At 42.0% G+C, this 26,342-nt stretch overlaps 1 protein-coding gene across 1 annotated transcript; it reads left to right on the forward strand.

Moving 5' to 3' along the window:
* Positions 1-24,908, forward strand: CHST7 (carbohydrate (N-acetylglucosamine 6-O) sulfotransferase 7). The gene is made up of 2 exons (XM_012652293.1): positions 1-1,735; positions 24,278-24,908. The coding sequence occupies exon 1, from the start codon at positions 244-246 to the stop codon at positions 1,702-1,704; it is 1,461 nt and encodes a 486-aa protein (XP_012507747.1). The 5' UTR covers positions 1-243; the 3' UTR covers positions 1,705-1,735; positions 24,278-24,908.
* Positions 24,909-26,342: the final 1,434 nt, after the last annotated feature.

Below are 26,342 nucleotides of genomic sequence, written 5' to 3' on the forward strand. Positions count from 1 at the left end.
AAGGCGGGGCGGGCCGCTGCCAAGACGGCCAATAGGCGGCTCTCCAGCGGCTGAACCGTGAGGGCAGGGGCGCCGCCACCAGTACCACCGCCTTCCAAGTTTCCCTTGTGGATGCACGGCCCCGCGGCCTCGCTCCTCCGGGCGCAGAGGGGCCGGGACAGGACGGCGGAGCGGACTCGGGACGGGATTTCTGAGGAAGGGGAGAGGACGGGCGTCCAACCTGCTCTGGGGGGCTGGTGAACGATGAAGGGCCGGCGGCGGCGGCGCCGAGAGTACTGCAAGTTCGCTCTGCTGTTGGTGCTGTACACACTGGTGCTGCTGCTCGTCCCCTCCGTCCTGGACGGCGGCCGCGATAGGAGCAAGGGCGCCGGGCACTGCCCTGGCCTGCAGCGCAGCCTGGGTGTGTGGAGCCTGGAGGCGGAGGCGGCCGGCGAACGCGAGCAGGGCGCGGAGGTGCGGCCCACCACTGAAGGGGGCGCGGGCCAGTCCCCCCGGTCCCCGGGCAACCTCAGCGGCTCCGTCGGGGAGGCGGTGTCTCGCGAGAAGCAGCACATCTATGTACATGCCACCTGGCGCACCGGCTCGTCCTTCCTGGGAGAGCTCTTTAATCAGCACCCGGACGTTTTCTACTTGTACGAACCCATGTGGCATCTATGGCAGGCACTGTATCCGGGCGACGCCGAGAGCCTGCAGGGCGCGCTGCGAGACATGCTGCGCTCGCTCTTCCGTTGTGACTTCTCGGTGTTGCGGCTGTACGCGCCGCCGGGGGACCCCGCAGCGCGCGCCCCGGACTCAGCCAATCTCACCACGGCCGCCCTCTTCCGCTGGCGGACCAACAAGGTCATCTGCTCGCCACCGCTGTGCCCTGGCGCGCCCCGAGCCCGCACCGAGGTGGGCCTAGTCGAGGACACCGCCTGCGAGCGCAGCTGCCCACCCGTAGCGCTACGTGCCCTGGAGGCCGAGTGCCGCAAGTACCCGGTGGTGGTCATCAAGGACGTGCGCCTGCTCGACCTGGGTGTACTGGTGCCCCTGCTCCGTGACCCGGGCCTCAACCTGAAGGTCGTGCAGCTTTTCCGCGACCCGCGGGCCGTGCACAACTCGCGCCTCAAGTCTAGGCAGGGGCTGCTGCGCGAGAGCATCCAGGTGCTGCGCACCCGCCAGAGGGGCGACCGCTTCCACCGCGTGCTGCTAGCGCACGGCGTGGGCGCTCGCCCCGGGGGCCAGTCCCGCGCGCTGCCCGCCGCGCCGCGCGCCGATTTCTTCCTGACGGGCGCGCTGGAGGTGATCTGCGAGGCCTGGCTGCGCGACCTGCTTTTCGCGCGCGGCGCGCCCGCCTGGCTGCGGCGCCGCTACCTGAGGCTGCGTTACGAGGACCTAGTGCGGCAGCCGCGCACGCAGCTGCGCCGCTTGCTGCGCTTCTCCGGGCTGCGCGCGCTCGCCGCGCTCGACGCCTTCGCGCTCAACATGACCCGCGGCGCGGCTTATGGCGCTGACCGGCCCTTTCACCTGTCAGCGCGCGATGCCCGGGAGGCCGTGCACGCCTGGCGCGAGCGCCTGAGCCGAGAGCAGGTGCGCCAGGTGGAGGCCGCCTGCGCTCCAGCCATGCGCCTGCTCGCCTACCCTCGCAGCGGAGAGGAGGGCGCTGAGGAGCCGCCCAGGGATGGGGAGACGCCGCCGGAGACGGAGGCCGATGGCGACACGTAGCCCTCCACTCCCGCCCCAAGGGCGGATCCGGGTAAGGTGGCCCGGGGCAGGGTCGGGGCAGGAAAGGGTCTTCGGGGAGCCCGCAATGGCGGGAGGGGTAGCGGTGGGAGAGGATAGGGGCCCATCCCATATCCCATCCTATCACATCTGGTCCAAGAGGATGGGAAAGTCTGGCTTGTAGAATTTGGAAGATTCATTGGGATCTCCAGCTTAGCCACCTGCCTCCTCAGACGGGGACCCTGAGACAAGAGAGGATGTTTAAGTGCGACCGAGGCTGAACTCAGGTCTCCGCACTCTCAGTCCCCTCTATGAAGAAGGAGATATCAGAGGTCCGAGGAGAGTAGAGAAGGTTTGAAATAGTCATAATGGACCTTGAGACTGGGAATTGACATGAGGACTGTAGGATTTCGGGAACCATTTAAGCTTGATGGTTATGGAGTTATCTTGATGCCAGTTTGTCCTGCGAGGAAACTTTGCGATGGTGTTTGCAGGCACAGAGAAAGCCAAAAGCAGGATCTGGTGAAAAGGTAGTGACTCTAACCCTGCGTATCCCTAATCTTTCTGTTTTCATATTTCTTATCTGTCTCTCTCATGCAGAGCCCTCAGGCTTTCCTCCTGAGTTCCAAAAGGTGCAGGCACAGTCAGGAGGCTCTTGCAACAGTTTTTGCACATTTGTGTGTCTCAGGCGCTGGTATAATGGAGTGGAATAGACTTTGCTTTCCCCTGCCTGGCTCATGTATGTGGCTCTTCCTCTCCCTCTCCCGCTCTTCCTTCCCCTCCCCTGCTCTCCCTCTCCCTGTAGCTGGTGTTTGCAGGATATTTGACAATATCCCTTCACATCAGGTCACAAAAGCTGCCTGGTCAGCTTCCTGTAGTGCAGACAAGACTTCAGGGCTGGGCTTCCCCCTCTCCACCCCATCCGTTTGTGAGATGGAGCCTTAGATTGGCAGTAGCAGTTTGTGACTGTAGAAAGAGCTTTGTGAAAAGAAACCCCCTTTTTTGTTCTTTCTCTACAAAGTGTATATCTGAACCTGCTAAAGTGAGACTTAAATGATCTCAAAATGTGTTCAGTGTCTGGGTCAGTGTATGGCCTGTAACATTGTGCTGAGGGAAGAGTTTGTTCTGCATGATGCTGACCATGGGAGTCTAGTTAGTGGTATGAGAATGCCTTTCCCCACACTTTGTTCAAGTTGGAAGGGTGCCACCTTCTGCACTGTGCGGTCAGTCCAGAGGAGGAGGAAAAGCAGTGAGTGCTGGGTGGGCGGAAGTGACTTAAGTTTCCATTCATTATTTTATAGTGTAATTCAGCATTCCCCTGGGATTAAGCTCTGAGGACAAAGGTTGAAGATGTTAATGAAGACGGATTTTGTTGTTAACAGAGCCAGGGGTTCAGAGTGATTTCGGAAGCTGGCTAACTGATTTTTCTCCCAGTCATCAAGTGGTTTTCTTGGTCATTTTCTGTAATTGCTAGGAAGTCTGTGTTCTTTCCTGATTTTCACAGCGAGGCAAGGTAAGGTACAGGGTGACTTGTCACGTCTTAACAAAAACAAAAACATCCTTTCATCTGCTAATCCTGTATTTTCAGATGTAACATAATGGTCCCTAACTCTCTTTCACAGGCCTGAGGGAACTCCTCCCCTGAGCGAATACTGCAGCATTTTATGGCTTTAAGACATGACAATCCCCCAGAAACGTTTGCTTTTTCTTTTTTTCATTTTTACTAACATTTATTGAGTGCTGGCTGGGGTGAGGTCATAAAGAGAATAGAGAGGAGTGTAGAAGACGATCTTTGCTCTCTAGGAAGTTAGAATCCCTGCGGGTGACAGTGACTGTGGGGGAAGACACTGGTGCTGCTATTTGGAAGGCTGATGGAGCTTCCTTTGCAGGGTTGCAGGGACATCTGGCAGCAAGCTTTAGGCTCTTCCAGACTTTGGTGTCTGAGTCCTTCCTCTCCCACTGGGCGCTCACAACCAACTAGTGGACTTAACAAAATGCTTGTATTCCTGGTTCCTAGGAAGATAATGTTACTGACCCACTGATGGGTTTTCCCAAAGTTTGTCACACTCTAGAGAAGGGAAGGGAAGAGAAGGGGATGGATCCTTACTGAAGGGCTCTGTGCCATGTGTTGAGTTAGGCATTGTACGTATATCATTATTTATACCAGTTTTTCAGATACAGAATCTGAGACTCGGAGAAGTAACTTGTTCATGGCCACACCTGGGCTGGCAAGGGTGGAACAGTACTCAGTGTAGACTCCAGAGCTCAAAATCTCTCCATTATAACACACCTTACCTGGCCCCCCTTAGAATCCCCTGGTAGCACCCCTGACACCCCAGCCAATATAGTCTGGGGTGGGAAACACACTTGGCTTTATTACTATTAATAATATGTTCCAACCACTGAACATATAAAATATCCCTGAGCTGGCTGGGCATGGTGGCTCTCGCCTGTAATCCAGCACTTTGGGAGGCTGAGGGAGGAGGATCACTTGAGGCCAGTCAAGACCAGCCTGGGCAACATAGCAAGTCCCCATCTCTATAAAAAAAATTTAAAACGTAAGTAGGGTATGGTGATGCACACTTGTAGTCCCAGCTACTCGGGAGGCTGAGGCAGGAGGATCGCTTGAGCCTGGGAGTTTCAGATTACAGTGAGCTACGATGACACCACTGCAATCTAGTTTGGGTGACAGAGCGAGACCCTGTCTCTAAAAAAAAAAAAAAAATCCCTGAAAGCTATGACTCTACAGCCATCCTCCCCACAGGGCATCTGAGCATGCCCTCAGCCCAGCAATGGAGAGAGGCTACGTGTGAATTAACCTGAGTAAATTCTGGGTGGTCCATACCTGATAGCCAGGATTTGGCAGTGAGGGAGTCAATGAGCTTTTCTCAGGGTTGGGTGGGGACTGCAGTATCCTGAACCAAGTAACCAAGGACTGAGGTTCTTTCTATCATTTTACCTCTTCTTGGCTTTCATTCACCAGCTTATTTTCCCAGTGTCACAAGATGGTAGCCACAGCTCCAAGCATCACATCCTCACACAACTACACAGGTTTATTAAAATGCAGAAAGGAAGGAAGCTGGTTAGCCGGTCAGAGGTGGAGTGGTTTTTGCTCATGCCATGCTCTTGCTTTTAATCTGGTTATAAAACCTTTCCCAGAACCCCTCTACCACATCGGACTTCCCTTTCTGTCCCATTGGCTAGAACTGGGCAACACGGCCTGCCCTAGCCCAATAATTGCTGAAAGAGAATGGGAGTGTCATGATTGGCTTAGCCTAGCACTTCTCAGCCCTGGATGAATGTTACAGTCACCTGAGGAGCTTTTAAATAAAAATGCTAGTGCCTGAGCTCCACCCCTAAGATTCTGATTTAATTAGTCCTGAGTGGAGTCTCCAGACCCAGCCACTGGGCTGTCTGAAAAGCTTTCCAGGTGATTGTACTGGCAGCCAAAGGGAAGAACCACTGGCTTGGAGAAGTCATGATTCATCCCCTGGGCCAGGCGGCTGCCACCGGAGCAGGATGAGGATGGAGAATAAAGGGCTGTTGATGGGCTGTGAACTGCATGCCACAGTGATTTGTGTGAAAGAACTTGGCGCTCTGAAGTGCCAAGCAGATGTAGGGTGTTAATATGGAAAGTGGAAAATGCCTTAAATTATACATGGATTCACTTATTAATATCGCCCTCTCACATGCCTTCAGATGCTGTGTTGACTGTAGCTGCTTATCTAGTAAGCCATCATTGTACACTACCCACTACCATTCTAAACAGCCTGCGGTACTGTCCTGTCCTTTTCAGCATACCTTCCTTTAACCTTTGCCCTTGGTAGGTCCCAAGATTTCATCCCTGTAGATATTTAAGGCACCTTGGTCTTTGTTCTTGACAAGATATATGCATCCTTTGAAAGAAATTACAAAAGGAGACCAATGCCCTGTGATTTAAGCCCTAACAACCAGGAAGCTTCCTTTTTAAGGAAATCATCCAAACAGAAAAAGAAATGACCAGCCACCACCAAATCATTTTGAAAGTCATTCCATTTTAATCAGGAGACTGAGCCCCCAATTTTTTATATAGGTTTATGTATAAATGTCACTGAAAACAGAACCTATTGCCTAAACACAGACTGCTAAAGAATGCGCAGTTTAAGACACATCTGTGTTCAAATCATTATTGCCTCTTGTGAGGTTAATGCTACCTGTATTAAAACATTGTTAGAACTCCCACTTGGGCCTGCCTTCCCTGGCAGGACCCCTCAGTTGATGGTGGATTTGGTGTTTAGTAAAAATCAAGACTCATCAAGTCTGTGAGTGAGGTAGAAGAGGAGGCTGGTTCTGCAAAGTGGGGTGTGGGCATAAAGTAGTAACAGTCGTTCCTTGGTTCTTATGAAGTCACTTTTTATATTAGGACACAGGAATCCAGGCTTCAGGGCCACGCTCTCCTTGTTACTACTTGATTGACCTTGGGCAAGTTCCTAAACCTTTTTGGCTTTAGCGTTCTTACCAATAAGAGGAGGTGGTTGAATTAAGAGGATTTCCAGGTTTCTTGGTGCTAAGGGAAGGTGACATTTACTGAGTGCCTATTTTGTGCAGTTACTTACTTAATGCATATTGTGTCAGTCCTCAGCTCTGTGAGGTAGGTAGTATCCCCATTTTATGGATGGTGAAACAAGCCTAGAGAGGTTAGGTAATTGTCGTGGATAACACAGCCAGAGGATTAAAATCAAGTTTTCTTTGTTTTTAAACTAGCATCTTTAAAATGTATAGAAATAATATAAGCACATGGTGAAAATAGAGTTTAACAGTATAGAAGGGTATGAAATACCTGCCGGTCTCACTTCCTAAAACAACCACAACATTTCTTGTGGTATGTGTCTAGAAATGTTTTATGCAAATTCAACAGAAAAAAATATAGCCTTTTTATACACAAAGGGGATTGAACTATATTTATTATTGTTCTGTACTTTTTCAGTTAATGTTGTGAAAATCTTCCCATATCATCTTCTTTTTAATGGCTATATTGTATTTCATTGTAGGAATGTATTATAACATTTAACGAGTTCTTTGGTCCATACTGCAGGACATCTAGGTTGTTCTATTTTATTAATATATTTCATTGCATTTTTAGTAGCATATTTCTATTATCTTTGCATACATATATCTGTCAGAAAATTCCTATAGTGGAGTGACCTTATGTAGCAAAAGGTTTATGCTTTTTACATTTTGAGAAGTAAAGTTCTTCAAAGTCATATCAACGTTCACTCCCACCAGCAGTTTCTTGGAAAATCTGTTTCCCAGACTTTCAATAACATGGATTTTTTAAAAATTTTTTCATCTTGGCCAGTCTAATGGGTGGAAAACCCTTTCTCCTAGCATCCTGGTTCTCTCTGATCCTACAGTTCATCTCTGACAGTGAATGTTGCCTCACACCTCAGGTTGTGGTAACTAGAATGCCGAGATGAAATCACCTTCTTAGGCCTTCTGCAGTCTACATGTATTTGGAAAGTGTTATTTTTTTGTGATTATTTTGAAGGACTGGATACATTTGGACATAAAAATTATTATCCCTTTACAAAACCACACTTCCACCAGACATTGGGTTTTGGCAAAGTTCTTATTCAGGTGGCCTTCTTCTGGTACTGTTGCGGTGGATGGTACTTGTTGACTTGGGGACACTATCACAGGGGAAATTAGGCTGATTTTAAATAAGGTTTAACCCTTTGTACATTTTTTTTCTTTTAAAACATGGAAACTCCATTATGGATTTAGTGCTATGCACAGCTAGTAGTTCCTAAAAATAGTGAACTGTTAGAGATAGCATCCCATATATAAAGAGTCCCCTTCATACATTTTCTCTATGCTCCTGAGAGCCCTCTTTGTGGTCTCAGGTAGGGAAGGACAAAAGTGCTCATTTGCAGTTTTTGAGGCAGGATTCAGAGGGTTTTCTAAGAGGTTTTTTTCTTTACATTCAGCAGCGGTTTTCTTCCCATTAATACAAATATAATACAAATGGTTGGGAATGATGCTTTTAAAAAATCATTTACAAACAGCTGGTTTAAAATTTTTCAATATGCCTCATCTCAGCCTGTTTCTCAACATGAGCAGCCCAGAAAGGAATGAAACTAATAAAGCTAAAGTAGCCTTACTTTTTTGTGTCTGACATTCCAGTTGAACAAGATGACTAATAAAGGACCCTCTCTCTTCTGTGGTCTCCTGGCTGCCTCCTCATCCTTTTACTTCGTAGTGGAACTAAAAGGAACTTGCTCCATTGAAAGAAACATTTCTGCTGAGGTGCAGTACACAGTAAGAACAGTAGGGACTAAGAAACAGCTCTGGCCCAAGTTCAAGAACACAGGGAAGGGGAGAACTGTTTAGGAGCTGAACAGGAAGCAGTTTCAATTGGAGAAAAGTTGCAGAGCTCAGTGATGCCTTCATGAGAATTGGAATCCTTCAGCTTCACTCCCGTCCTCGGCGCCCAGGCACCAAGCCAGAGTCTGACATTTTCTGCAGCTGACCTTGTTCATGTTTAAGACCATCCTGCTGGATGCTGAGAATAAATTAGAGCATCAGCTGATGGTGAACATTTTTAAATTAGGAGGTTAAGAGGCTATGAAAGAGGACCACCATGCTTGACTTCAACGATGACTATATTCTAAGCCAGCAGACTCCCCTCCCCTGAAATGGACAGAAGCAGCAAGGACTTTGCTATAGGGCCGCATTCCGAAGGTAGCCACTGAAGTAGGCATGTTTTTGCTTATGGAATTGAAGCCTTTTCTGTGAAGCATTACCTTAAGGCAGGAGGGTTAAAAGGTGCCCCAAGAGTCAGGGTAGTCTCTGGGCCCGCCAGTAGGAAGCCTGAGATCCAAATGCCTGGAGGGAGCTATGTGCTGTTTAATATCGTTGGGTCATGGTATCCAGCAGGCTGGAAACGGAGAAACCAGCTTTAACTGCAGGTCCAAAGTGCGTGATTCTGCTCTGTAATAGAACAGCACAGAAATGTTTGTAAAGTATGGGGAGTGGATCCAGGTTCGAGACTGTGAGTTCTTCAGTAAAGATGACAAAGTGGGGAAAATTACAAGCAGCCCCGGGACAGAACTGAGAGGCTAATTGAAGGAGTCATTCCATGCAGACAGATAAGGCAGACATGAGGAAACAATGTGCCAGAGCTTTGAGGTCACTTTTCCCATGTCTGAGATCAGACTTTATCAAAAAGACCTCTTTACTGCTTCAGAGAGATTATAGGAACAGTAGGCCAAAAATACTAAAATCAACATAATATTTTAAAAATAGGACTTCCTTGTGACCAGCCAAGAGCTGGCATATGTTAAGTATACAATTTTAGAAGCAACAAAAGTAGATGCTGTCTCTTGCTGTAATAAAGGATATCACCAACATGGATGTGATAAAGGGAAACAATGTATTTTTCAGGTTCTGCAAACAACATTGTTGTATTTCTGCAACCTCACCCTTCCCAGCTGCTAGGGATTGCAAAGAGGACAATTTTGCAAAAAAAGGAGATGGTTAGCTGAAAATAAACACACATACACGCCCCCCCCCAAAGAATAACAAAATTCCTAGCATTATTGAATGCCTTTAAAATTTATTTTACTTTATTTTTATTTCTCAACGAAGGGAAAGAGAAATTATTTTGAGCTCATGAGAAATCCTTGTCTTGATCTAAGGTGTGGCAAGCTCCAGCAATTCTATGGGCCAGGGGGAGGACTGATTGACACAATCCAATGTCCTGTGCCAATGAGAACCTGCTCTAGGCCATGGAGCCATTTTACTCCCACCAGACTGTGGACAGGAAAGGCAAGGAAAGTGGGGACAGACAAATTGCCTCACTCTGCAGGGAGATACCTGAAGTCATTGGCAAGACTCTGGCTGGTCCACAGATCCTGTACACTGACTAGGCATCCTCACTGGGAATCCCAAAGCTGATTGAGGGCAGAAGAAGAGCCCTAGTGGGCAGTCCCAGTGTGGGGGTGAGGTGGGGAACACCTTCAGCCACTCATTTGACCCTTAATCCCTGTGCCTGAATTGCAGGTCTAAGCTTCAAGTCACTTCCCAGTTCCGTGTCCTCTTGAACCCCTCTCACCCGCCCTTGATGGATAGCAAACATCTGCAGGTGGCCCGTCCAAATACATATTCTAGAATACTGAGTCAGTTCCTTTATTGGAGTTGGGAGCAACTTTACTCACAAAAGCAATTATGTACGCCAACTGAAATCATATCTCAGAGCAACTCAATGAAAGGAAAAACAAAAGTCAACTAGGTCGAATGGTATTTCTATTTTTAGCTCTCTGAGGTATCTCCAAATTCTTTTCCACAGAGGTTGCACTAATTTGCAGTCCCACCAGCAGTGTAGAAGTGTTCCTGTCTCTCCACATCCTCGCCAACATTTGTTGTTTTGTGTTTTTTTGATCGAGGCCAATCTCACTGGGGTTAGGTGATACCTCATTGTGGTTTTGATTTGCATTTCTCTAATGATTAGAGATGTTGAGCATTTTTTTATATGTTTGCTGGCCATTATTCTGTCTTCTTTTGAAAAGTTTCTGTTCATTTCCCTTGCCCATTTGTTGATGGGGTTGTTTGATTTTTTCTTGTTGATTTTTTTGAGTTCTAGATAGATTCTGGTTATCAGCCCTTTATCAGATGAGTAGAGAGCAAATACTTTTTCCCATTCTGTGGGCTGTCTATTCACTCTAATGATAGTTTCCTTGGCAGTGCAGAAGCCAGCAATAGCACTATTAGGCATCTACCCAAAAGAGCACAAAACATTCTACGATAAAGACATCTGCACCCGAATGTTTATGGCAGCACAATTCACTATTGCAAGAATGTGGAAACAACCCAAGTGCCCGTCAATCCATGAGTGGATTATTAAAATTTGGTATATGTTTACAATGGAATATTACTCAACTATAAGAAACGACAGTGATCTAGCACCTCTTATACTTTCCTAGATTAAACTTAAGCCCATTATCCAAAGTGGGGCACCAAAAGAGCAGAAGAGCGGGATCCATTTGTACTCACCTCCAAATTGGTACTAACTGATCAACACTAGGTTGATCACATGGCAGAAATACTCTCTAGGGATTAGGGGGATGGGGGGGCAAATCTACAACTAAAGGACACGGGGAGCACTAAAGGGAGGGAAAGGCATGCCTTTAACCTGCATTTGGGTGAGGCAAAGACATAAAGTGTAACTATAATGTTTGTACCCTCACAAAACCCTGAAATAATAAATAAATTAAAAAAAAAGTCAACTAGGCAAACTCAGCTGTTTCCAAGTCTTGTTAATACTGGTTTGGTGCACGTCCATTTGTTCTCAAGTGAGCTCAGAAGCTTGGGAAATTTTTAGTTGGGGTGAGTATCATAAAATTGGAGACATGCTATTATCTTATTCTGTTGGGGAAATATAATGGCCATTTAATTTTCGTACTGGCTGACTCTGGGCTTGAATGACTCACGTAGATTGAGGTTTTACTCTGAATTCCTCCCACGGTGGGTGGGGACGGCAGGAGTATGGTGCTTCTCAGCTCTCCACTGGGGCTGCTCAGGTCCAGGCAAGTGGCTTCTCCTTCAGTTCCTCTTCCCACTCTTCAGCCCAAAGTTTGGTCTGTTTTTGTTTTGTTTTGATTCAGCCCATTTTTACCTGAGTCGAGAGTTGTTTCAAGTTGAACACGACTGAGACCTACTGACTAGTGCCAGTATAACTGGCTCCCCCTGCCACTGCCACTTCATTTTTCAGATTGAAAGTATAAAAATTGTGTATAACATTTATGCTGTTTAAAGTACATTTCTAAGCTATTTGGGGGTGCGGTTATATTAGCAAACTAAATGTTTCCTATTACATTTTGCTTTGGCGGCACAGCTAGGGAATGCTTGTACTTCGAAGTTTCTGGTATTTCAAGTATTATTTTAACATTGCCCCTAGGCAGCTCCCTTAAAAAAAATATGTAGTGGCTCTATTGTCGTACACATTGTCAGTCATTTCCGTTTTCCTTGGCACTGTATTTCACTGATTTGAGGTGAAAACAGGAAGGTTAAGAAAGCTTAACCTGGGTTACCAGATAAGCTTAGACATTAACATCATCCTCAGAGTGTGGTTCCAGTTTAGGATGCTGGGAGAAGACCCCACAAGAACACATGGCCATTGAAAAGGAGGCCAGAGCCCTTCCTCAGCCCATTTGCTCTGGAGTGGATCCAGAAGGAAGGCTGTTACAATAGGCTGGAAAGTAATCCAGCCGGTGATAACGGAACATACTGAATACCCGGAAATCTCAGCTCTCTCGGCCAAAGTGCTAAGTGCCAACACTAACTTTTAGCATTTGTGAAGTAGCTTTTGGTGGTCAACCCAGGGCACCTTACCTGGCACAAGTGTGGGGCCAGGGACAGGACACTTTGGAGTCGAGTCACAGGCACATACCTTCTGGAGGCAAGACCAAGAAAAACTTGAAGGTAAAAATTTACAAGTGCAATTCAGGGAGTGGAAATGAGGTGTAAATTTCCACATCCCCTTGGAAGGCCCAGGGCTCCTTACCTGACCTGAAATGGGGGACAGGAAGGCCACTGAGAGAGGCAGAGCTGCACTGTTCAGTTCATCTGGTTGAATCTTCTGTTCTCTAAAGCCAGCAGGAAGTTCATTCTTCCCCCTCCCCCATCCCCACTTCAAAGGTTGAAAAAAGTATGATTAAAATGCTAAGAGTGTGTCTTCCTGAGTTATACCGCTGTAGCCAGGGGAGCCTCAGCTGAGCCAACTGCATGCAATCCAGGCTGCATAGACCCAGAATGAACCGGGAATGAAGTTTCCCTTTGATGGCAATGAGGCTGTCAGGTCAACCAGCTGCATTTAGGGCCTGGCTTGTAATTTAAACACTTGGGAACTGTAGCAAAGGAGATAAAATACCAACTCGTTCGAGTATGACTTTGAATCTTTAAATAAATAATCTTTGTTTTTTTTTTAAAAAAAGTGAAAGCCAATTTGTGAATTATTTGAGGTTTGAGGAATGACCTCACACTTCAGTGCCACATATTTTTTTAAAAAAACCTTTTATACCTGCTTTTCAAAACAATGACATACAGAAATCTCTATAATTCTTGAAATTAATTACACTAAGACAGTTTTTATTATCAGTTTTCTATTATCATACAGGATAGGTCTTTAAATAGTTCTGACTTATGAATAAACAGAAGGGTCTATGCTTGTTTCAGGCAGTAGCAAACATTTCATTCTCCCCAAACTCTGGGTAAGTGGAAATAGTTTTAACCAAGAAGTGTAGCAGTTTAAAATTTAATTCTTCCTTGTCAAACATTTAGCAGCTGGATAAAAGGACAAAGCTAGCTACTTGGGAGATGTAGCTAGCTGATAAACTGAGGATTTAAGTTTTAAATGTGCACTAAAAGTTGAATATTTCACTGCTCCATGTGAACAAGGGCCCATAAAACGAAGAGCTGGAGTCTGGAGTGAATTAAATTCTTAATCTTCTGTCTAATATACTGGGGACTTAAGAGTTTTAGGGAACATCACACTAAGAATTCATGGACATGTTTATGTTTTAAACACAACCAAAAATATTGAGAAATGGTAGGAAATTAGCTGATAGTTCATTTAGGGTCTACTTGGGGACTACAGGCCTCATGAAGGCATAAGTCAGAACTGGAAGATTATAAGTATCCCTGACCTGGTGCAGTGACATTCAGGAACCAGAGGCCGACAGGGGAGGATGGGAACCCATTCGAACTACGCAGAAAGAAAGGGCCTTATGAGGTTGCTGCCTCCAGCCTGGATAGGCAGAACTTCATTTAAATTCTTCAAATACCCTAGAGGTGGTAATAGTTCTTTCAGAGCTCCTCTCCTCCCACCTTGTACTGCCAATGATTTGATAGAGAATTTGAACTTGAATGAAAAGCAGCTTTTCAGGTAGATAAACAATTTTAAAGAAGACTCTTTTTTTTCTTTCAGAATATTACGGGGGTAGGCCAGGTGTGGTGGCTCACACCTGTAATCCTAGCACTCTGGGAGGCTGTGGCAGGTGGATCATTTGAGCTCAGGAGTTCGAGACCAGCCTGAACAAGAGCGAGACCCCGTCTCTATTAAAAATAGAAAGAAATTAGCTGGACAACTAAAAATATATAGAAAAAATTAGCCGGGCATGGTGGCGCATGCCTGTAGTCCCAGCTACTCGGGAGGCTGAGGCAGGAGGATCACTTAAGCCCAGGAGTTTGAGGTTGCTGTGAGCTAGGCTGACGCCACGGCACTCTAGCCGGGGCAACACAGTGAGACTCTGTCTCCAAAAAAAAAAAAAAAGAATATTATGAGGGTACAAAAGTTTTGGTTACATAAATTGGTTTTGTACCATTTGAGTCAAAGTTATAAGTGTGCCCATGCCCCAGATAGTGTACGTTGTACCCGTTAGGTGTGAATTTACCCATCCCCTCCTCCCCCCTCCCACCCCCTTGATTTCCAATGAATGTAATTTCCCTACATGCACATAAGTGTTGAACGATTAGTTCCAATTTAATGGTGAGTACGTGTGGTGTTTGTTTTTCCATTCTTGTGGTACTTCACTTAGAACAATGGTCTCCAGTTCCATCCATGTTAATACAAGAGGTATTTGTTCACCATTTTTTATGGCTGAGTAGTACTCCATGGTGTACATATACCACATTTTATTAATCCACTCATGTATTGATGGGCACTTGGGTTGTTTCCACATCTTTGCAATTGTGAATTGTGCTGCTATAAACATTCAAATGCAGGTGTCTTTTTAATACAATGGATTTTTTCCTTTGGGTAAATACCCAGTAATGCGATTGCTGAATCAAATGGTACTTCTACTTTAGTTCTTTGAGGTATCTCCATCTTACTTTCCATAGAGGTTGTACTAGTTTGCAGTCCCACCAGCAGTGTATAAGTGTACCTATCTCTCCACATCCACACCAGTGTTTGTTGTTTTGGGACTTCTTGATAAAAGCCATTCTCACTGAAGTTAAGTGATATCTCATTGTGGTTTTGATTTGCATTTCCCTGATGATTAGAGATGTTGAGCATTTTTTCATATGTTTGTTGGCCATTAGTATGTCTTCTTTCAAAAAGTTTCTGTTCATGTCTTTTGCCCACTTTTTGATGGGGTTGTTTGATTTTTTTTTTGATTTGCTTGAGTTCTTTATAGATTCTAGTTACCAGCCCTTTATCGGATGTGTAGCATACAAATATTTTCTCCCATTCTGTAGGCTGTCTGTTCCCTCTAATGATTGCTTCCTTGGCTGTGCAGAGGCTTTTTAATTTGATCAGGTCCCATTTATTTATTTTTGTTGCTGTTGTGATTGTTTTGGGGGTCTTCTTCATAAATTCTTTGCCTAGGCCGATGTCTGTAAGAGTTTTTCCAACATTTTCTTCTAGAATTCTTATTCTTAATGGTTTCATGCCTTAGGTTTAAGTCTGTTATTCATCATGAGTTGACTTTTGTGAGTGGTGAGAGGTGCAAATCCTGTTTCAGTCTTCTACGTGTGGCTATCCAATTTTCCCAGCACCATTTATTGAATAAGGATTCTTTTCCCCAGTGTATGTTTTTGTCTGCTTTGTCAAAGATCAGATGGCAATATGAGGATGGTTTTATATCTGTGTTCTTTGTTCTGATCCATTGGTCTATGTCTCTGTTCTTGTGCCAGTACCATGCTGTTTTAGTTACTATAGCCTTGTAGTATAGCTTGAGGTCTGGTAAATTGATGCCTCCCATTTTGTTCTTTTTGCTTAAGGTTGCTTTGGCTTACAGGGTCTTCTCTGGTTCCATAGGAAGTGTAGAATTATTGTTTCTAGATCTGCAAAAAATGACGTTGGTATTTTAATAGGGATTGCATTAAATCTGTAGATCACTTTGGGTAGTATAGACATTTTAACAATGTTGATTCTGCCAATCCATGAGCATGGTATGTTTTTCCATCTGTTTATGTACTCTGCTATTTCCTTCCTCAGTGTTTCATGGTTCTCCCTGTAGAGGTCTTTCACATCCTTAGTTAAATATATTCCTAGGTATTTTATTTTCTTTGTTGTCATTGTGAAAGGTACTGAGTTTTTGATTTGGTTGTCAGCTTTACTGGTCATTGGTGCATATGAAAGCTACTGATTTGTGTACATTGATTTTGTAACCTGAGACTTTGCTGAATTTATTTATCAATTTCAATAATCTCTTGGAAGAATCTTTGGGGTTTTCTAGATATAAAATCATAAAGAAGATTCTTAATAAAAGGATACAAAAGAGTGCCTATGGGTCCAGGGGTTGGGCTGGTATTACTCTCCATAAACGTTTGTTGAGAAATGGGATCTGACCTGGCAACATTTAGCACTTGGTTAATCATTGACAAAACCACCCTGAGTTACTGCCAAGTTTTTTTCTGGGGCTTTAAATCTACCCAAATGAAGAGCTGAATACACTGCACAAAGAAACAATGACAGAGTAATTTTTTTTTTACTTTTTATTTTGAAATAATTATATACTCATAGGAAGTTGCAAAAAACAGTACAGAGAGGTCCCGTGTACCTTTCACCTAGCTTCCCTCAGAGAAACATCTTATATGTAGATCAATATCAACACCACAAAATTTATGTTGGTAAAATCTAATAATAGACCTTATTCAGTTTTCAGCAGTTTTTACATACACTCATTTTGTATATATGTGTGTGTGTGCATAGATCTAATTTAATCACATATAGATTTGTGTAAATACCACTACAGTCAAGATATGGAATTATTCCATCAGCACAAAGAAATTCTCTAGTGCTACCCCATTATAGTTACACACCCTATCCCATCCCACCCTTCACTGGCAAAAACTCCTTCTCTATAATAATCTTGTTATTTCAAGAAGGTTGTATCATACAATATGTAACCTTTTGAGATTGGCTTTTTTCTCTCAGTGTAATTCTCCTGAGAGTCATCCAGGTTGTCTTGTTTAATAACAATTTGTTCTTTTTCATTGCTGAGTAGTATTCTATGGTATGGATATATCAGAGTTTTTTTAACCATTCACTCATTGAAGGACATTTGGATTGTTTTCAGTTTTGGGCTATTACAAATAAAGCTGCTATAATTCATGTACAGGATTTTGTGTGGACATAAATCTCCATTTCTCTGGGATGAATGCTCAGCAGTGCAATTACTGGATCATGTGGTAAGTGTTTAATTAGTTAAGAAACTACCAAACTGTTTTCCAGAATGGCTGTACCCTTTATTTACATCCCCACCAGCAATGTATGAGAGATCAAATTTCTGTACATCCTCACCAGCATTTGGTATTGTCACTATATTTTATTTTAGCTGTTCTAATAGGTATGTAGTGATATCTCATTGTGAATTTAATTTGCATTTTCCTAATGGCTAGTGATCTTTTCATTTGCTTATTTGCCTTCCATATCTCCTGCTCTGTGAGATGTTGGTTCAGATGTTTTGCCCATTTTCCAACTGGATTTTTTATTTACTTTTTACATTGAAGAGTTGTTTATATATTCTAGACACAAGTCCTTTATCAGATGTGCGGTCGCAAATGTTTTCTCTCCTCCTGTATCTTGTCTTTTCATTCTCTTAACAAGGTCTTTTGAAAAGTAAAATTTTTAAAATTTTGATGAGGTCCAATTTATCAGTTTTTTCTTTTTGTGTATTGTGCATTTGATATCATACCTAAGAACTCCTTGCCTAACCCTAGGGTCCCATAGGTTTTTTCCTATGTTTTCTTGTAAAAGTTTCATATTTTTTTATTTTGCCTTTTCTTATAAATTTTAGGATAAGCTTATCCATGTCCATGTTTAATTCTGTGATTCATTTTGAGTTCATTTTAGTATAAAGTGTGAAGTTTAGGTAAAGGATTATTTTTTGCCTCTGGATGTCTAACTGCTCTAGCACCATTAATTGGAAAGACTATCCTTCCTCCAGTGAATTGCTTTTGCACCTCTGTCAAAAATCCGCTGGCCATACATATGTAGGTCTGTTTCTGGGTTCACTTTCTTCTCCATTGATCAAGGAGTCTATCTCTCCACCAATACCACACTGTTTTGATTAATGTAGTTATGCAGTATCTTAACACTGGGTAGAGTGATTCTTCCTACTTTATTCTTTTCCAAAAAAGGTCTAGTCATTCTGGTTTCTTTGTCTTTCCATATAAATTTTAAAATAAGCTTGTCTACACCTATAAAAAGTATTGATGGAATTTGATAGGAATTTTTTTAAACCTATAGATTAGTTTGGGGGAAACTGACATCTTTATTATGTTGAGTCTTCCAGTCCATGAACACAGTATGTCTCTCTTAATTTAGATCCTGTTTGATTTCTTTCATTGTTTTTTAGTTTTCAGCATACAAGTCCTTTACCTTTTTTGTTATCTTTATACCTAATTATTTCATTCATTTTGAGTAATTGTAAGTAGTATGAGTTTTAAAATTTGGTTTCAATGTGTTTGTTTCTAGTGTTAATATATATAAAAAAACTTTACTTATATTGATCTTATATCCTGAAAACTTGCTGAATTTACTTATTATTAATAGTTATAGGAGTTTGGGGTATGTTGTTTGGATTTTCTACATATAGAATCTTGCATCACTTAACAATGGGAACATTTTCTGAGAAATGCTTTTAGGTGATTTCATCATTGTGTGAACATTATAGACTATACTTAGATAAACCAAGATGGTACAGCATGCTATACACATAAGATTATGGGACCACCATTGTATATGTGGTCTGTTATTGGCTGAAATGTTATGTTGTTCATGGCTATATAATCATATCATTGGCAAATAGGGACCCTTTTATTTCTTCCTTTCCAATCAGTATAGTTTTTATTTCCTTTTCTTGCTTTATCACATTGGCTAGGACTTCCAGTACTATGTTGAATAAGAGTGGTGAGTGCAGACATCTTTGTCTTGCCAGACATCCTGATCTTAGGGGGAAAGCATTCATTCTTTCACCATAAAGAATGAGGCTAGATGTAGGTTTATGTAGATGTTCTTTATCAAGTTGAGGAAGTTCTCCCTTTATTTCTAGTTTGTTGAGAATTTTTTTTTTTTTTTGAGACAGAGTCTCACTGTGTTGCCTGGGGCGAGTGCCGTGGCGTCAGCCTAGCTCACAGCAACCTCAAACTCCTGGGCTCAAGCGATACTACTGTCTCAGCCTCCCGAGTAGCTGGGACCACAGGCACACACCACCATGCCCGGCTAGTTTTTTCTACATATATTTTTAGCTGTCCAGTTAATTTCTTTCCATTTTTTTTGGTAGAGACGGGGTCTCGCTCTTGCTCAGGCTGGTCTCGAACTCCTGAGCTCAGAACGATCCGCCTGCCTCGGCCTCCCAGAGTGCTAGGATTACAGGTGTGAGCCACCACGCCCGGCCTGTTGAGAATTTTTGTCAAGAATCGGTGTTAAATTTTGTCATATGCCTTTTCTGCATCAACTGATATGACCATGTGATTTTTCTTTCTTTGCCTGTTAATGTGGTGGGTTACATGGATTGATTATCCAATATTGAACTAACCTTGCATCCTGGAAAAAACCCTGTTTGGCCATGATATATAAATATTTTTATATATTATTGCACTTGATTTGCTAATATTTTGTTAAGGATTTTTACATGTAAGTTTATGAGAGATACTGGAGAGATGCTGGTCAGTAGTTTTCTTTTTTTTTTTTTTTTACTTTGTCTGGTTTTGGTATCAGGGTAATACTGATCTCATAATTTTATGGAAGAGATGTGTAGAATTGATGTTAATTCTACATCAACATTTGGTAGAAGTATCCATTGAAACTAGGCCTGGAGATATTCTTTTAACTATTAACTTCACTTTTTAGTACTTATAGGGCTTTCCAATTATCTATTTCATATTGGGTGAGTTGTAGTGGTTTGTGCTTTTTGAGGAATTAGTCCATTTCATCAATCCTTTTAACATCTGTGGGGTCTGTAGTTATATCCCCTATTTCATTGCCAATATTGGTAATGTGTCTTCTTTTTTATTGTCAGTCTTGATAGAGGTTTATTATTTTTTGATCTTTTCAAAGTACCCATTTTTTGTTTCATTGCATTTTCTCTATTGTTTTTGTTTTCAATTGTACTGATTTCTGCTCTTATTTCCTTACTTCTGCTTGCTTCAGGTTTTTTATCTTCTAGTTTCTTGAGGTGAATGCTTAGATTATTGGTTTGAGACCTTCCCTTTTTTCTAATGTAAGCATCTAGTGCTATAAATTTCCCTCTCAGCCTCACAAATTTTGATACGTTGCATTTTCATTCAATATATTGTTTAATTTCCCATGGATTATTTGTTTGTTCTTTAATTTCTAAGTTCCTGGAGAATTTCCTGCTATCTTTCTGTTATTGATTTCTAGTTTGAGTCCATTGTGGTTAGAGAACACACTCTATTATTATTTAAATTCTTTTAAATTTGTACAGTTTTGTTTTGTGAACCAGGATATGGTCTACATTGTGAATGCTCCATGTACACTTAAAAAGAATGTGTATTCTACTATTATTAGGTAGAGTGTTCTATAAATGTCAACTCATTTCTATTGGTTGATGTATTGTTCAGTTCTTCTATATCCTTGTTGATTTTCTGTCTAGTGATTCTAGACAGAATCACTAGACAGTGATTGAAGAAGTTTGTTGAAGAAGTTTCCAAGTATAAATGTGGACTGACTTGTCTATTTCTCCTTTCTATTTTTTCAGTTTTTGCTTCAGAAAATTTGAAGCTCTTTTTTTTGCTGCATACATATTTAGGGTTGCTATGTCTTGTTGGTGGATTGACCCTTTTACCCTTATGTAATGTCCTTCTTTATCCCTGGCAATCTTCTTTGCTCCAAAGTCTATTTTATTTATTTATTATTTATTATTATTTATTTATTTATTTATTACAGTGTCTCACTCTGTTGCCCAGGCTAGAGTGCAGTGGCGTCAGTATAGCTCACTGCAACCTCAAACTCCTGGGCTCAAGTGATCCTCCTGCCTCAGCCTCCTGAGTAGCTGGGACTACAGACATGTGCCACTATACCTGGCTAATTTTTCTATTTTTTGTAGAGATGGGGTCTTGCTCTTTCCCAGGCTGGTCTTAAACTTCTGGCCTCAAGTGATCCTCCCACCTTAGCCTTCCAAAATGCTAGGATTATAGGCATGAGCCACCATGCCTCGCCAGTCTATTTTATTTAATATTAATATAACCACTCTTCCTTTATTTTGATTAATATTTGCATGGTATATCTTTTTCAGCCTTTTACTTTCAACCTACCTATATGATTATATTTGAAATGAATTTCTTATAGAGAGCATATACTTATGTTTTAAAACCCATTCTGCCAATCTCTTAATTTGTATATTTAAACCACATATATTTAACATAATTATTATTTTAAGACTTAAGTATGCCATTTTTAAAAATAAACTTGATTTCTGTTTGTTCCTTCTGTTTTTTGTCCCTGTTTCCCTCTTCCTACCTTCCTGTGAGTTTCCTGAACATTTTTCAGAATTTATCTGCAATGTTTTTGAGTGTATCTCTTCGTATGCTTATTTTAGTGGTTTGTTTGGATTATACATATGTAACTTATCACAGCCTCCTGGTGTCAACATTTTACTACCTCCAGTGAAATGCAGAAAACTAATCTTCATTTAGGTTCCTTTATCCTGCCCTCTTAAATATTTTCTCTACATATATGGAGAACCACATCATACAATACCTTTTGCTTCAATCAGCAAAATTAATTTTAAAAACTCAAGAGAATAATCTATTAAATTTGCTAATATTTTACCCTTTCTGTTGTTCTTTCTCCATTTGTGATATTTCAAGCCTCCTTTTTTTATTATTTCCTTTCTGTTGGAAGAACTTTCTTTAGCAAATTCTTTTACAGCAGTTCTATTGGCAATAAATTCAGTTTTCTTTCATCTGAGAATGTCTTTATTTCACCTTCATTCCTGAAGGATGTTATCATGGGCTATAGAAATATGAATCGACAGTTATTTTCTTTCAGCACTTGAAGAATGTTGTGCTACTTTCTTCTGACCTCCGTGCTTTCGGATATGAAATCCATTGATATTCGAATCATTGTTCCTATAAGTAATGTGTCATTTCTCTCAGTTGCTTTCAAGATTTTTTCTTTGTCTTTACTTTTCTGAAGTTTGATTATGCTGTGTTTTGGTACAGATTTCTTTGGGTTTTTCTTGTTTGGGGTTCCCTCAGCTTCTTGAATATGTAGGTTTATGTCTTTTGCCAAATTCGGGGAATTTTCAGCCATATTTCTTCAAGTACTTTTCAGCCCCACTCTTTTTCTGGAACTCTGATGACACGTACGGTAGATCATTTATTATGGTACCACAGGTCCCTGAGGCTGTTCATTTTTTTTCATTGTATTTTCTATTGTTAAGATTAATTTCTATTGTTCTATTTTCAGATTCACTAATTTTTTACTTTGTTATCTCATTTCTGCTGTTGAGCCCATTCAGTGAGTTTTTCAAATTTTGGTTATTGTATTTTACAGTTCTAAAATTTTCAGTTGGTTCTTTTTAGAGTTATATTTCTTTGCTGAGAATTTGGTTTTTCATTTGTTTCATGTGTGTTTGTAATGGCTAACTCAAACATTCTTATGATAGCTCCTTAAAATCTGTCTCAGATAATTTAAATATCTGTGTCATCTCAGTGTGAGTATCTGTCAGTCGTCTTCTCATTCAAGGTCAAATCCTCCTGGTTCTTCGTTTGATAAGTGCTCCTTTCATTGTCTTGGACACTTCGGGTATCTATCATGTTATGAATCCCTGAATCTTATTTAAATCTTCTATTTTATTGATAGACACTTAGGTTGATTAAATAAAAAAAGAAAGAAATCTTGTATTTTAGCAGGCCTCCACCGACACCATACCAGTAGAGGAAGGGGTGCACCATCTGGTTACTGCCAGGCCAGGGTAGCAGTGCAGAAGCCCTGGCTTTCCACTAGGCCTCTGCTAACAGGAAGGGGGATTTTTTTCTGTGGTGCTTGGGTTCTGTCTTTCTAGGCTGAACCTTTCCCTGTCCCTTGGCTAGAGATAACAGTCTTTTCTCGGGGCTTTTTTGTCTGTGACCATTGGCATTTCTGAAGCCTGCTGCCTTCTTCAGCACCCAATTCCAGGATGTAGAGGAGGCAAAAAGAAAACCCAGGGCCACAGTATTCCTCAGTTGCCAAGGTTCCTAGTCAGTCTGCCTTCTTTCCACCCTTCAGAGTCATCTTGTCTTTGTTTTATATATCATATCTGGGGTTTTTAGTTCCACTTTGTAGGAGAAATAAGGAGAAGTGCATTTACTCCATCTTGTCAACCAGAAGTCAGCCCATCTGGAAATTGGTTTTTATTAAACTAAATCATACTAAAATTTGACAGGGTGGCTCGCTCTTTAGGTAAATCAACTGTACTAGCAGAACACTATAGATTTATAGATAGGTCTCAAAGCATTTATGAAATTAGCTTTTCCTTAATGCTTAGTGTATGAATCTTTTTTTGTTTTTGAGACAGAGTCTCACTGTGTTGCCTGGGCTAGAGTGCCGTGGCATCAGCCTAGCTCACAGCAACCTCAAACTCCTGGGCTCAAGCGATCCTCCTGCCTCAGCCTCCCAAGTAGCTGGGACTACAGGCTTGTGCCACCATGCCCGGCTAATTTTTTCTATATATTTTTAGTTTTCCAGCTAATTTCTTTCTATGTTTAGTAGAGACAGCGTCTCGCTCTTGATCAGGCTGGTCTCAAACTCTTGACCTCGAGTGAATCTCCCGCGTCGGCCTCCCAGAGTGCTAGGATTACAGGTGTGAGCCACCGCACCCGGCCTTAGTGTGAATCTTTATTACACATTTTTAATCATCTTGAAAGTGCTTCTTTCCCAGACTCTGCATCAGTAGTTCTGTTAGGCTGATGGACATTTCACATTAGCAAATGCCAAATTTGGTACACATCCAAGGTGAGGGGGAGGATCACAAGAAAGAAACTAGTGATAGAACTAGCACAAAACATACCCAGAGTCAGCCCACCCTCCACTGCTCACATACAGTGACACCAATAATGTGTTTAAATGAAAGAAAAAACTTTAGGTGCCACAAAGGCAGAAAGCTGCACTCATTGCCTATATACAGCCTCAGTTTTACAGAACAGCCAGTTGTTGGCTTGATTTTACGAGCTGGTACACAAGTGAATGGATGGTTACATGGTTGATGCCTAAAGGTACGACTTCAACCCCAGCTTCTCTGCCAACTGTATCCAGCAGGTCCCCAAAAGCTCTGTTCTCCTCACTAGGCGCCCCACAGCAGCAGCTGAGAAAGCACAGCCACACTGACAGAGGTGCCCCCATAGTTTTCCTGTCTTTACCTTCACTGAACACCTCTGGGGTCATTTTCTCCTGATCTGTCTTCACAAACCAGAAGTGACAGAGATGACCGATTCAGTATGGGTTTCCAGCATTAGATAATACAGCTTGGGTAAGGAAGATTATAGATTTCACATTTAAGAGGCTTTACATCGTCAGGGTTCAACAGACTTTCTGTCTGTGGATTTCCGTGTTCTGAAGCTCAAATGTCCTTTGTTCCTTCCCTTCCAGGTCAGTCACCATGAACCGGGGCACTCAGCATGCTGCCCCAGCACTGGAGAAGCAGCGCCGCGGAGGCAATCTGTCACACTGTCAGAGACTGGGACTTGACTTGGTACCAACTGCTGTGCAATTCTGCTGAGCAGGAATATCATGAGCTGTTCAATAATGACGGGCACATTGCTTGAGATGAAGTTTCCAGTAAGGAAGTGACAGTGCAGTGTGGATATTTATGGCCATAAAAGAGAAAGAGCTTGAGTTCCCAGGCTGAACCTGCCTCTGCTGGAGCCATTTCAACAAGGCATCCTCCCAACAAAGGGGAGATGTGATTTGGGACCATTTCACATCAGCAGGTGTCTGGACAAAAACATCAATGTGAATAAGGGCCAAGTGCAGTCCTGTCTATCTTGATTAAATTACTTAATATTAAATAAAAGGTCCTGGTGGTATTGTTTTTAACCTGACTCATCTGGTTCTCCTTCAAACAGCTCCCCCTCCCTCTGCCCAGAACCAATTTTTAAAAAGTAATTTTGCCCCCTGGGATGGGAGAAACCTAATGAACTGAAGCAAATTTTTACTTTTAAATTGTTCTAGCTGGTGTTTTTGTAATTATACCATTAAATGACTCGAGTCATGCTCATGACAGGATTTATTTTGTTTTGTTTTGCTAGGAAGCAGATTTTATGATGTAGTTCAATCGCATGGTTCAGCTAAAAGCTAGTCTACGTATGAAGGAATTCAAAGACTATGAAGGAAACTGTATCGGGTTCAAGGATTTTAGCAATTATCCATTAAGAACCTAAACATTAAGCTGCAATGTCAAATCTGCTTGCCTCGATCTTACTACTTGATATTGCCAGCACTTGGCGATAACCTTTTTCAGCATTCTACACTCAAAAGCCTTTTAAAGACTGTTGCAGGCCAGGAGTCGTCACAGGCAGAGATCAGGTTTAAAGTATTTCTTTTAACCCTAAGGCATATTTTTTAAAAAATCTCAAAAATCTGTTGCCATGATTTTTACACCCTATTTTAAAACTGAATTTCTTCAAGCATCCAAATCAGGGGCCAGCAAAAACTTTTTCTGTGAAGGGCAAGATTGTAAATAGTTAAGGCTTTATGGGACATGTGATCTCTGTCACAGCTCCTCAGCTCTGCCATTGTAGCACAAAAGTAGCCACAGACAATATGCAAATTAATGAGCATAGTGTATGCAAATAAAACTTTATTTACAAAAACAGGCAGTGAGCTGGATTTGGTTCAGGGGCAGGCTGGAGTTTGCCAACCCCTGATCTAAAGGAAGCTGGAGAGGAAGAGCTTCCACCCAGAAAAGAACCTCTCAGTGAGGGAAAGAAACAGACTAGGAATATATCATACTGCCACCTTCTACTAACAGAAGATACTTTAAAATATGAAACAAGATTAGCTCAGCCAATTGTTTTATTTTGAGTTTTGTAAAAAAAAAAAAAAAAAAAAAAAGCTTTGAGAAAATGTGTTAAATACCAGTAAAGGGCAGGAAAACACGTGGCTAGCTTTACAATAGCAATCTAAACATATACACAAAGGCAAACATTGAGTAAAATGCTAGGGGGCCTACGGCAGTTTCCTTATTGCACATAAAGGTTGCAGATAACTCCAGGTCTTTAATTTTTCACAGTTATAACATACTTGAATGTTATTTTATATAACATGTTTATTTATATAACATACTATAATGCTAACTTTATAAAACCACCAGTTTACTACTGTGAAGACAAAATTCTCCCCAATTACAGTATGTAAGCTCTCTATAAAAAGTTCCCCAGAAGGTTACATCATTCTATGTTAAATTCATCCTATTCTAGTTAAAAAACTGGTTTTCAGCTATTAAATGAATCTTGGTGGCATTCCCATTTAAACATTTTAATGGACACAGTAAAACTTCCCAAGTAAGAAGTACCAGATGTATTTTATGTAAAAAATAAAGACAACCTAGGAGGAGCTGGCCCTACTATGAAGTCACACTTTGAATGAGTGATTTTCAGTTGTAAATTCTAGATCCATAGACTTAACACCCACATAACTGAAAATCATTCCCCGC

Source organism: Propithecus coquereli, unplaced genomic scaffold (assembly GCF_000956105.1).
Source record: "Propithecus coquereli isolate 6110/MARCELLA unplaced genomic scaffold, Pcoq_1.0 Scaffold388, whole genome shotgun sequence".
NCBI classification, from domain to species: Eukaryota; Metazoa; Chordata; class Mammalia; order Primates; family Indriidae; genus Propithecus; species Propithecus coquereli.

Coding starts and splice junctions, on each gene's coding strand:
- CHST7 (XM_012652293.1), top strand. CDS start 244: ATGAAGGGCCGGCGGCGGCGGCGCCGAGAGTACTGCAAGTTCGCTCTG.